We start from the raw sequence: 12,263 nt of genomic DNA on the forward strand, positions 1-12,263 counted from the left end.
TTCATAGATACATGTATGAGTGAGCAGGTTGCCGTGGGCTCAAACAGTGAGGCATCGTAGCATCAGATAAAGGTCCCAAGGTGGAGTGGGATCTTGTCAAGGATAGAGGTTCCAAATACTTGTGAAGAACCTTTTTGTTATAGGATGGGTAAATACTGAATGTCCATTAATCTTGCAGTGGAAAGCCACAACAGCTGCAAGATGAACTCTAATTGAACCTGAGGATAGTCCTGATTTTTTTAGTCCTAGGATATAGTTAGGGCCCTACCAAATTTACGGCCATGAAAAACGTGTCACAGACCATGAAATCTGGTCTCCCACTGTGAAATCTGGTCTTTTGTGTGCTTTTACCCTATACTATAGAGATTTCACGAGGACACCAGCGTTTCTCAAATTGGGGGTCCTGACCCAAAAGGAAACTGCAAGAGGGTTTCAAGGTTGTTTTAGGGAGGTCGCAGTATTGCCACCCTTACTTCTGTGCTGTCTCCAAAGCTGGGTGGCTAGAGAGTGGTGGCTGTTTGCTGGGCACCCAGCTCTGAAGGCAGCGCCCCACCAGCAGCATTGCAGAAGTAAGGGTGGCAATTCCATACTGAAGGGCTAAAATCCATATGCTGTTTATGTTGCAACCTGATATATAGACTATGCCGGCTCTTTTTACAGGCCCAAAGTCCAGAGTTTGGTCAAGACGCCAGAGATCTAAGGCAAATAGTGAACAATATTAGCTAAGAAGCAGAACAAACAGAAGACAATCTTGCTTATTGCTGAGATTAGCTTGGTCAGCAAGATGCCAGATGGAGAATTATAATTGGTGGCTTTATCTAAAAGTTGCAAACAGACCTAAGGAATGAAAGGGGCCCTGTTTCTTCTGTAGAAGAGGTGCCTTCCTACACACCAACCTTGAGTTTATGGAAGAGGTTCAAACGTGTCAGTATGAGATATGACATCCTCCCTCTCACAGATGTACATCCCTCCTCCAAGCCATTACCAGTGCCTGCCTTAGAAACACAAATGAACAACTAAAAAGCAATCTTTATTGCCATATACTTTTCATTTGTCTCTTTGCTTTAACCCCCAGGTATGTACCTGTTGGACAATCAGAGGAGCTACTTCGTTCCTATGGACCCCAAATCAGAATTCAACATATATATTTTATACTAACACAGTTTATACATTGTTTAAACGAAAACACCTGTGTACTAATTGTATGTTACTTGTTAACCTGAAACCATGGGCGGAGACATTATGTAATCTTTGACTATTGGCTACTGTGCTTATCTTGTCTTGCTGCTAGACCTATCCAGGGGTTTGAGACTGCCTACCCTGTCATTTCCCTCCACCCATGGAAAATCCATATAATTCACTGTAATCAATTGTTTGGCAGTGTCTCTGAGCCTAATAAGCAAGGTGACACTCCGCCAGCGCTGTGCATAATAAACCCACCTTGATTATCATACACATTGTAAGGAGAGTGATCACTTTAGATAAGCTATTACCAACAGGAGAGTGGGTTTGTTGGGGAGGGTGGGGAGAAAACCTGGATTTGTGCTGGAAATGGCCCACTTTGATTATCATACACATTGTAAGGAGAGTGATCACTTTAGATAAGCCATTACCAGCAGGAGAGTGGGGTGGGGGGAGAGAAAACCTTTTGTAGTGATAAACACCCATTTTTTCATGGTTTGTGTGTATAAAAACATCTTCTGTATTTTCCACAGTATGCATCCGATGAAGTGAGCTGTAGCTCACGAAAGCTTATGCTCAAATAAATTGGTTAGTCTCTAAGGTGCCACAAGTACTCCTTTTCTTTTTGCGAATACAGACTAACACGGCTGTTACTCTGAAACCCACGTGCTTGGTTCTACACAGTGTCCATACTTTGTTCCTTCAATACCATGCCACCCTTACTTCTGCACTGCTGCTGGTGGTGGCTCTGCCTTTAGAGCTGGAATCCCAGCCAGCAGTTGCTGCTCTTCAGCTGCCCAGCTCTGAAGGCAGTGCTGCCGCCAGCAGCAGCGCAGAAGTAAGGGTGGCAGTACCGCAACTTCCCCTTACAATAACCTTGCAACTCCTCCACAACTCCTTTTTGGGTCAGGACCCCTACAATTACAACACTGTGAAATTTCAGATTTAAATACCTGAAATCATTAAATTTATTATTTTAAAAATCCTATGACCATGAAATTGACCAAAATGGACCGTGAATTTGGTAGGGCCCTAGATATATTCCAGTATCTGTGGCAAGGGTGAGGTGATAGCCGAGGCATGCCTGCTGGCGCACCAAATGTGGAATCTCTTCCATTTGTGCAGGTAAGTAGCCCACATAGTCAATCTTCTCTGCTATTTAATAGTATCTCTTTTACATCTTCAGAACAGGTCATCTCAGTATTCTGGAACCATGCAGGAGCCATGCCTTCAGGTGAAGGATCTCTAGGTTTCGGTGGTGAGTCTGGCCTGCATCCTGAGACAGGAGATGTGGAACAGGGTGAAGAATGACTGGTGGGCATACTGTCATCCATAGGAGGTAAGGGAACCATGTTTGTCTGAACCATGTTGGGGCTATCAAGATGACTCTGACTTGTTCCTCTTTTATCTTGCGAATTACTTTGGGCATTAAGGGGATCAGTGGAAAGGCATACAGCAGATGTGTGTCCCATTTGATGAGGAAGGCAACCCCCAGAGAACAGTAGCCCAGTCCTGCTCTTGAGCAGAACTGTGGGCATTTGATGTTCTCAAGTGTGGCAAAAAGGTCTATACTTGGGAATCCCCAATGTCTGAATACCTTGTATAGGATCATGGTATCTATCTCCCACTCATGTTCCTGTGAGAATGTTTTGCTTAGTGTGTCTACTGTGGTGTTGTGACCTCCCAGTAGGTAAGTCACTGAGATGTTGATGTTGTGGTGAATGCACCAATTTCATAATTTCAGTGCTCCGACACACAGTGATTGTGACCTTGCTCCCCCTTGACAGTTTATGTAAAATATGGAAGCAATGTTGTTGGTCATTATCCTTTTGTCCTTGTTTCTGAGCAGTGATAAAAAGTGTGAACATGCATTCCGGACTTCTTGGAGTTGCAATAGGTTGATATATAAAGTTGACACTGAAGTTGCCCTGTACTCTGTAATTTTGCAAACGTGCTCCTCAATCCAACAGAGACATGTCTGTTGTCAGTAGGAGTGACAGAGGTGGCTCTGTGAAGAACACACTTTGTGGGGCTTTGTCCACCAGTCTAGTGAGCTTTTGACTGTGACTGGCATTGAAAGACACTTGTTCAAATTGTCTCTGTGCGTAATGTATACTGTCCTGAGCCACTCATGAAGGCAGCGCATATGTAGTCTGGCATGTCTTACAACAAAGGTGGTCATTGCCATAAGTCCTAGTTGTAAGCATGTTCTGGCTGATACCTGTGGGCTGGTTTGCACTGTAGAGATCAAATTGATTAGTGGGGGTAAATCTGTGAGATAGTAAAAAAAGCAGGAGTACTTGTGGCACCTTAGAGACTAACAAATATATTAGAGCATAAGCTTTCGTGGGCTACAGCCCACTTCATCAGATGCACAGAATGGAACATATAGTAAGATATATATATATATATATCTTACTATATGTTTCATTCTGTGCATCTGATGAAGTGGGCTGTAGCCCACGAAAGTGTGTGTGTGTGTGTGTGTGTGTGTGTGTGTATATATATATACACACACATACACACACACACACACACACACACACAGATAAGTTGGAAGTTACCATACAAACTATGAGATAGTGTGACAGAGTGGACTAGGCCCTGAGGCCTCCAGCTGGAAACCTCACGGTCCTGCCACACATCTCCCCACCCTGAAAAAACTGCCTAGAATGGCTGTGTGGGACGCAGCCAATAAGAAGGGGCTGCAGGGAGCAGCCAATCAGGGCCCAGCAGGTTAGTATAAAAATAGTCAGAGTGAGTTCAGTTCCTTGCTGGAGCTGGAACAGTGTGCCTGGCTGGCTGAGGGAGCTACAGGACCTTGGACAGAGCAGTGCTAGCAGAGATGCGGGAAGAGAGCAAGATGGTGTTCTGGGCTGGCTGCTGGGAGTCAACTGGGACAAGGCCCTGAGGTAATGATGAAGAATGTGCTGGGGCCATGGGAAGTGGCCCAGGGAATTGTAGCAGTGATGCAGTAGATGGCTGCTATGTATAGGGTCCCCGGGCTGGGATCTGTAGTAGTGGGTGGGCCTGCATGTCCCCCCTGCCACCACCATTAGCCACTGGGGAAGTGGCCTGGACTTTTGATGCAGCCCAGAAGGGGGAACTGAATTCTTTTAGTGGCCCAGCGGGAGAGCTGGGGCCAGAAAGGCCCCAAGAGGGTGAAAACATTGCCTCCAGGGAGGGAGCCCTGGGGCACAGTTCTATGCCAGAGCAGGGGCAATTTGAGAGAGTATAGAAGGGGCTGAGAGACAGTTTGAACCAGAGTACTACGATAGGCCCTGCTGGACTGATTGAGGAGTGAGCCTAAGGATAGGGCTGCATGTAAAGAGATGTTACAGAGGGCACTGAGAGAGGTCCCAGTTGGACTTGTACCCCTGAAGGGTTTTGCTTTTTATTTCAAATACAGACAGTGTGTGACTTGGCTGGAGAGCTGAGTTGCTGAAGACTCACTGCAAGGGATACAGAAAGGGTGGGCACATGCACTCTGCCAAGGGGGGTGCTTGTGAGAGGTGAATGCCACCCTGTTACAGTTGGCCATGAGGCTTTGGCCTCTAATGCATTGAGGTAGGCCCCAATAAATTCTAGGTGCTGTACAGGTATCAGTATCGATTTTTGAATGTTTGATTGGAGGCCTACTTGTGAGGAAAGGGCCATTGTCCTTTGCGTTGCTGCTAGGGTATCTTCTTGAGAGGGGGCTTTGAATAAACAAACCATTCAAGTATGGGAATATCATAATTCCCTGTTTGCAGAGGTGAGCCGTCACCATTGCAAGGACCATGGAGAACACTCTGGGTGCCACAGAAAGGCCAAACAGAAGTATCTTGTACTGGTAGTGATCCTGCTCCAGAACAAATCTGAGGAATCTCCTATTTGATGGATCTATAGTGATGTGGAAATATGCATCTTGGAGGTTGAGGGTTAAGAACCAATCCCCCTGTTCCAGTGCTAAGATTATTGTTGCTAATGTGACCATCCTGAATTGGTGTACTTTGATGAGTTTCTCAAATCTAGAATGGGTTTCCATGACTGTTCTTTCTCGGGATTAGGAAGTAGTTGGAATAAAAGCCCATCCCTCTGTTGTATTGGAGCAGGTTCTACAGCACCCAAGTGCAGGAGGTGGTTTATTTCCTTCCATAAAAGGTGCTGATGAGAAAGGTCCCTGAAGTAGGATGGGGAGAGAGGGCAGGAAGGAGGGAGGGAAGTAAATTGAAATGAGTATCTGATGTTGATAATTTCTAACATCCACTTATCTGAGGTGATACTCTGCCATACTGGGTAGAATGGAGTCAGGCAGTCTCCAATCTGATGGTGGTTGGAGCAGATGGGACTAGGGAAAGCAGTGGAGGTGGCCTATATTTTGTGACCCTCTGTCTTTGCAAATCACATCGTCTCTGCGAAGGAACGTATGGAGCAGGTCTCTATCACTGTGCAGAATGGTATTTATTCGGGCTTCTCTTTTGCGCAGGTGTGTAGATATATAAAGACTGAATCCTTTAAGTAATGAAGGGATTCATCCATCTTGTCCACAGTTTCAATCCTTTGAAGGGAAGATCTTCAACCATAGATTGTACCTCTTCAGGAAATCCTGAGAAGTGAAGCCATGATGCCCTTCGCACGACTACAACTGGAGACACTGATCGGGCAGCTGTATCGGCTGTGTCTGAGGAAGCTTGTAAGGCCATCCTAGCCAGAAGGTGACCTTTGAGATAACTGCCTAGAATTGTTGTTTTTTCCCCCCAAAGATGACTGAATTTATTGAGTCATATTTGAATAGTTGGTGTAATTAAATTTGGCCATCAGTGCTTCATAATTGGCAATTTAAAATTGCGGAGTCGCTGATAAGTAGGCCTTGCACCCAAAATGGTCTAACCATTTCCAATCTTTATTGTACGGGGTACTTCTAGTATGGTGTTGCCTGCTCCACTCATTCACCGCCTTGACCACCAACTAATTTGGGGAGGGATGTGAAAATAGAAACTCCTTGTCCTTAGAGGGGACATAATACTTTTTGTCTGTTCTTTTGCAGGTGGGAGGTATTGTGGCAGGTGTCTGCTAGACAGCCTTAACTGGGTCCATCAGAGCCTCATTTATGGGGAGTGCAATTTTTGAAGAGGTTGATGTTTGGAGTATATCCAGTAACTTATGTTGAGACTCTGTAACTTCTTCCAAAGATATTTGTAGTGAGTCTGCAATTCTCTCAAATAGTTCTTGGAATTGATTAAAATCATTGGCTGTCGGTGGAGAAGGCATGATAGTATTTCCTTGTCCTCTCCGGATGAGGTTAGTTGGTGGGGTGACTTCCTGATCCATCCTCTCCTCCTGGTCCTCAAAAGTCTGGTCCTGAGGTTTGGGGGGGTGTGGTGTGTGTGTGTCTACTTACCGAGGCTGATGCGGAGCATCTTGAGCTGTCAATGGGTGCTAGGAGGCCTGGAAAATTGTTGCCTGTATGCAGCCCATGGATCCCAGTAAGGCCATTGTTGTGGGAATGGCATGTGTGGCATCCATGTATGTCTGTACCATCTATGTGCATAACCCTCAGGCTGACATCTGGCCTGTACCAAAGGGTCTGGTCTAGTAGTTGTCTGAGCGGCGTGTTGATGAGAAGTAAATGTCCTTTTCCTCATCATTGTCCTCCTCACTGGATAAAGGGGGCAGATCTGGATGGTGGTGTTGAATGTGACAGTGCCGAGCGCACTGGGTATGCGATGTGTACCAGAGCAATATCGGTACCAAGGAGATTCCGGTATTTCAGATACCAACAAGTTGCAGCCTTTTATTTTATTTCAAGTGAATTTTGTAATGTGGTATTACACCACCATAGGTTCGGCTCTGGTGGCTACAGTTTCAAGCTCAGAGTGAAAGTCACCTCTGCTACTTGTTTTAGATGTATAGTCTCTAAGAACACATAAAGACCAAGGATAGTGACACTCATACATTTACAAGTACAAGGTTTAGTCTGTGTTTCAAGTTTTATTAAAGTTATGATTACCCAATGTGATACAGGAAGGCCAGGGAGCAGTGGTAGAGGGGAAATATATAAGCCCTAGCATATTAAGGCGTGGTTCCCTGTAGACTAGGGAGGGTTGCTACAGGTTAATTGGAGCACCTGTAGTCAATTAAGGCCCTGTCAGGAACCTAATAAAACCCCCCTGCTTCAGAAAGTCAGGGAAAGAGGAGGAAGGAGAGAGGACTGGAGTTTGGAGGTGTGTTGTGAGAGCTGAAAGACCAGAGAACCGAAGAAAGGGAGACCCTGCCCTGGCAGGGCAGGGCAGGGCAGGGCGATTCCCTCCCCCAGTGTCTAAGGACCAAGGATAACCCCACCCAAGGAGGAAGAGGGTAAGAAACCTGCAGGGGTTCAGAGGGGCTGGGACTCAGAGGGAGGAGCAAACCCAGACCCCCCCTCCCCTGCTTCCCTCCTCTACCACCTTCCCGGGCCACTAGCAGGGCCTTTGGCACCCAAGAGCAGGAGCAAAGGGTGGCATCTTAGCCCCTACCCCAGAAAAGTTCAGGACCCACCATATGAAATTGGCCATCTTGTCACACCAAGCATATAGAAATCCTATAAAGACCCATGCACAAGTTACATATACATCCTTAATGATATTCTTAAACTCTGATGGCTGCCTTGCCAATTGATCATCAGTAGAGGGATAGTTCCTGCTGGAGTTTTCCCATAAGGAACTCAACTTGCCCAATCTGGGCACCCTCTTTTTATAATGTGATTCCAACTATACCTCATTAGCATTTATGGATATAATGCACCCTGTAATTAGGGTGCACTAATGCACTAGGATGCACCCTGTGATTGGGGTGCACCCTGTGATTAGGGAAAAATGTGACTACCAGGTATCTTGTAAGCAAAAAATTACTCTTATTGTTAATTTTTTGCAATACCACCCATACGCACATCTTTTCCCATAATCTTGTACCATTGGGTCATTCTTTGGTCACGTATTTATGTCAAGCATTTCTTAAGCCTATGGACTACTATGGCTAAGCTAAAATCCTACAGGCCTCAGCCTGTACGCCTTGTGTTTCAGCCCTACTTATTTAGATATCTAATATATACTTATCCCTTCTGGCTACCTAATATATACTTATCCCTTCTGGCTACCAATCAGTCTTATATTTCTGTAATCCTACAATTTAAATCTATTGAGAATACAATGATTATATATGACATAGCATGTTAATCATATCGCACAATAAATGAATGATAAAATTAACTAATTGGCTATAAAGTCCTTCTGAAAACAAAATTCTTGTGGTACCACAGGGAGACATTAGCAGTAGTACCACTAGAGTTGAAGTGGTTGTCAGTGCCAATGGGGTTCTGTGCTCTGCTGAGGGACTGGTAAATTGTTGTGGTGCCAATCTGCTTGGTGCTGCATGTCTGAGTGGCTCAGTTGGTGCTGGCATGGAGGAGCTAGGCTTATCTCTGCCACTCCTTTCTGAGCCCACCCTCTTAGGGTCCTTGGCTTTAACGGTACCAGCGATACCAGAGGATCCCACCAACTCAAAGGTGTTCAACCTTGCTCTGGCCAGTACCAATGTCATCAAGCATGCTGGGGATCTTTTCTTTTTAGCAGGTTCCCTGGTAGAAGAGGTTGTTGTCCTCTTCATGGTGGCCTTTTGCGAGGATTGCAGCAGTTTCCTCTGTGAGGGAAGCAGGGAATGTTTCTCTGAACCTGTTGTTGCGGTCAATGGGGACCAGTGCTCAGAGGGAGTCTCTGAACCCGGATTGGAAGCTGGACACAGCGAGCTTTCCATCATGGTAAATTTTAACTTGAACACTGACTTTTCTGCTGCATACCTTGAAGTTGAGGCAATGCATATACTTTTGTGGTATGCGTGCCTCTCCTAGACAGCGGATGCACCAAGAGCGCCCATTGCTGATGGGGATAGCCTCCCGGCAAGAAAGAGACTGTATGAATTTGGAGTGTCTGGGCATGTCCCTCTTTCCTGGTATCTTTCCCTAACGGGAAGGAGCATTGTGGAAAAAACTACACTACTCTACAGATAACAGATTCTTAGCAGAAAATTTTTTTTTAAACAAGAAATAAATAAATGAGGGAAGAGCATAGTTCTAACTATCACTACAACAATAACAACACAACACTAAATATGCTCTGCTGAGAGCTCTGTCTCAGGCCAAGGGCAATAGAGAAAGAAGGAACTGAAGGCAGTTTGGTCACACAGCGCTATATAGCCACAAAAAGCAGCACGAAATGCAGCATGTGCGGCCCAAATGGGCACTGCTACCAAAACTCTCTGATCACAGGCACAGGAATGTAGACTCCCCTAAAGCGGAGCACCCATATGGGATACTACTTGAAGAAGAAGCATTTATCTTTTGTAAAAAAAGTCTATTTGAAAATAAACTACTGACACTTGCCTCCTTCCTAGAAAGTTTTAGGGGCTAGTTTTCTTCTACTTTCAGTAGTGTTTTAAGTTTATTATTAAAAAAAATTTAAGTATTATCCATAATAGCTGTAGTAAGTGTTACAATATGGGTAGCATTCTGCATATAGTTTAATTTTACTTTATTGTCTTCTCATTTTGGCCAGATCTACTAACTTACTATCTACTTAGACCCAGATTTAAGGTGCCTAAATACCTTTAAAAATATGGTCCTTGCTGATGCCTTCTCTCTGTAATGCCCCAGAATGCATTTGTAATATAGAGAGAAGGGTAGCATAAAATCCATCCTTGGCAGCTGTACTGAATTGGTTTACCTGTAAGGGGTTAAGTAGCTAAAATAGCCTAGTTGGCACCTGACCAGAAGAAACAAAGAGGAAAGAAGATACTTTCAAATCTGGGGGGGAAAGATTTGTATGTGGCTCTTTTTGTTTGTTCCCTCTCCGGATGGGGGGAGAGACCAAGCAAGTACAACATCTCCTGGAAATATACCTGGAATGATATATCTAAAATTACAGAAATTGTAAGTAGGGCAAGGAAATGCGTTAGGTTATCTTTTGTTTTGCCTTGTGAATTTTCCTATGCTACAGAGGTAGTTTTATTCCTGTTTTTGTAACTTGTGAAGCTGAGCCCAGTGGGGAATCCTCCATGTTTTAAATCTTTTTATTACCCTGTAAAGTTACCTTCCATCCTGATTTTGCAGGTGTGATTCTTTTATTTTTTTTCTTTCTAAAGTTTTTCTTTTAAGAACCGGATTGACTTTCAGTGTCCTGAAGACACAGGGTCTGATCTGTGCTCACATTGCTAACCGATTGGTTGGTATATTATTCTCAAGCATCCCCAAGAAAGGAGGGTGAAGGGGCTTGGGGGGATAGGGATTCCAAGTGACCCTTCCCTGAATTTTTGTGTAAATCATTTGGTGGTGGCAGCAATACTGTCCAAGGACAAGGAAAGGAATTTGTGCCTTGGGGAAGTTTTAACCCAAGCTGGTAGAATATAAGATTAGGGGGTCTTTCATGTGGGTCCCCACATCTGTACCCCAGAGTTCAGAGTGGGGGAGAATCCTGACAGCATTATATTGGAGGGGAGAGAGAAAGGGGGGAGAGAGATTGGTATTTATTTAGATGAGACAGCACATAAAAACATCAAAACCACTCAATTAAAATGTACCACTTGCTATTATTTCATTCACTGATATAGAAAAAATAAGTGGTTCAACCATATAAGCCCTTCAAACTGTGTTTAGCACAGATTACAAACATTCTGCCACTTATTTGAAGCTTACCTACCATAAGTCATACTTTGGCAGGACTTCTTTGAAAGCAAAGCTAATGGAGCTTACACACAGCTTACCCGTTTTATTGGGTTTATGAACATTTTATGGATACCTTATCTATCCTTATAAGACAACAAGTATATATATTTCTATCATTACCTTTGAAATGCCTCATGTCCTGGATTCATCTGAAGATGTGATCAATGCCATTTGCACAATGTCAATGGACTGAGTTATTCTTCCAATATGTGACACTTACCTTACTGCTGAAAGTAACATTATTGCTTCAATTTGAGACTTTTTAAAATATTTACTTTGACTAATTGCCATGTGGTGGTTTAGCTCTAGCTTTGTTATACTGTTTCAGTACATATGTACAAAAAGCTCTTTGGTTGGATTCTTCTTTGAATTTACTAATAAATATGCAAAACACAAAAAAATTTTATGAGCTAAAGACAAAAGATTCCATTAAAACAGAAATGAACATCATTTAGGGCTAAATTATGGCATCTAGCCATAACTCTAAGCCAGAAGTAGTGCAGACCTAACAGTCACACAGACCTAAAAATATACTACATGCTTCTCTGGATGTGCCCCCTCCCTATGGCCAGCCATCTTTGTAGACCAGTGTGGAGTGGTATATGACCAGGGCCTACCACTTGCCTGCTGTCTTTTGGGCAATTTGTGCTTCCACCCTTAGGGTTGCATAGAAGAAGCAGATTGTCCATAGCCTATTTGCAGGTGCACAAAGAGGTAAAAAGACATCTTGGGACTTCTCTCTGCGAACATATGGGTTAGGAGCAAAGACATTCTGGGCTCTGTTGGTACTGCATAAATAAATTGCTTTCAGTAAGTAATTAGCAAAAAATAATGGTGCCAATAAAATATTAATTAAATAACTACTAACCAGCACTCGTCCTCCAAAGATGTAACCCTTATTTCCCAGCACAGCACATGTATGAGCTGCTCGAGGCTGAGGTGGAACTCCACCCTGAAAGTGCCAAATGCAAGATTTTTTAGAACATTAACCTATACAGTGTCCGTAAATGTCTAACTGCAAGTCAATAAAACATGAAATGCAATGGGAAGGTTGAAATGTACCCCATATCTTCCAATATGAAGGCAAAATTGCAAACGTGCAAAACAATTTGTGGGAACACCCAAAACTCCCAAGGCATTAGATGACACTTTATAGTACAGTTCAGCCTTAACTAAATTGCCATAAATTTTGGTGTTCAGTTTATTCTCTCAGCACCTGATTTACCAATGCTTTATTCCAGTTTTACACCAGTGATACTCCACTGATTTCTAGAGTTTCATCAGTGTAAAACTACAGTAATACTGGTGGAAAAGTCCTCTAGGGCCTGTTTTTCAGAGGCGCAAA

General features: G+C 43.8%; 1 protein-coding gene across 1 annotated transcript in view; it reads right to left on the bottom strand.

The window, feature by feature from the left end:
• The window catches only part of KLHDC1 (kelch domain containing 1), a 68,287-nt gene that overhangs the window by 26,402 nt on the left and 29,622 nt on the right, over positions 1 to 12,263 (bottom strand). Inside the window, exon 7 of the mRNA XM_074956565.1 lies at positions 11,787 to 11,870. Coding sequence (XP_074812666.1) covers positions 11,787 to 11,870 — 84 coding nt within the window. The remainder of the gene's footprint in view (positions 1 to 11,786; positions 11,871 to 12,263) is intronic.

The sequence above is a fragment of the Natator depressus genome, chromosome 6 (assembly GCF_965152275.1).
Source record: "Natator depressus isolate rNatDep1 chromosome 6, rNatDep2.hap1, whole genome shotgun sequence".
Lineage (NCBI taxonomy): Eukaryota > Metazoa > Chordata > Testudines > Cheloniidae > Natator > Natator depressus.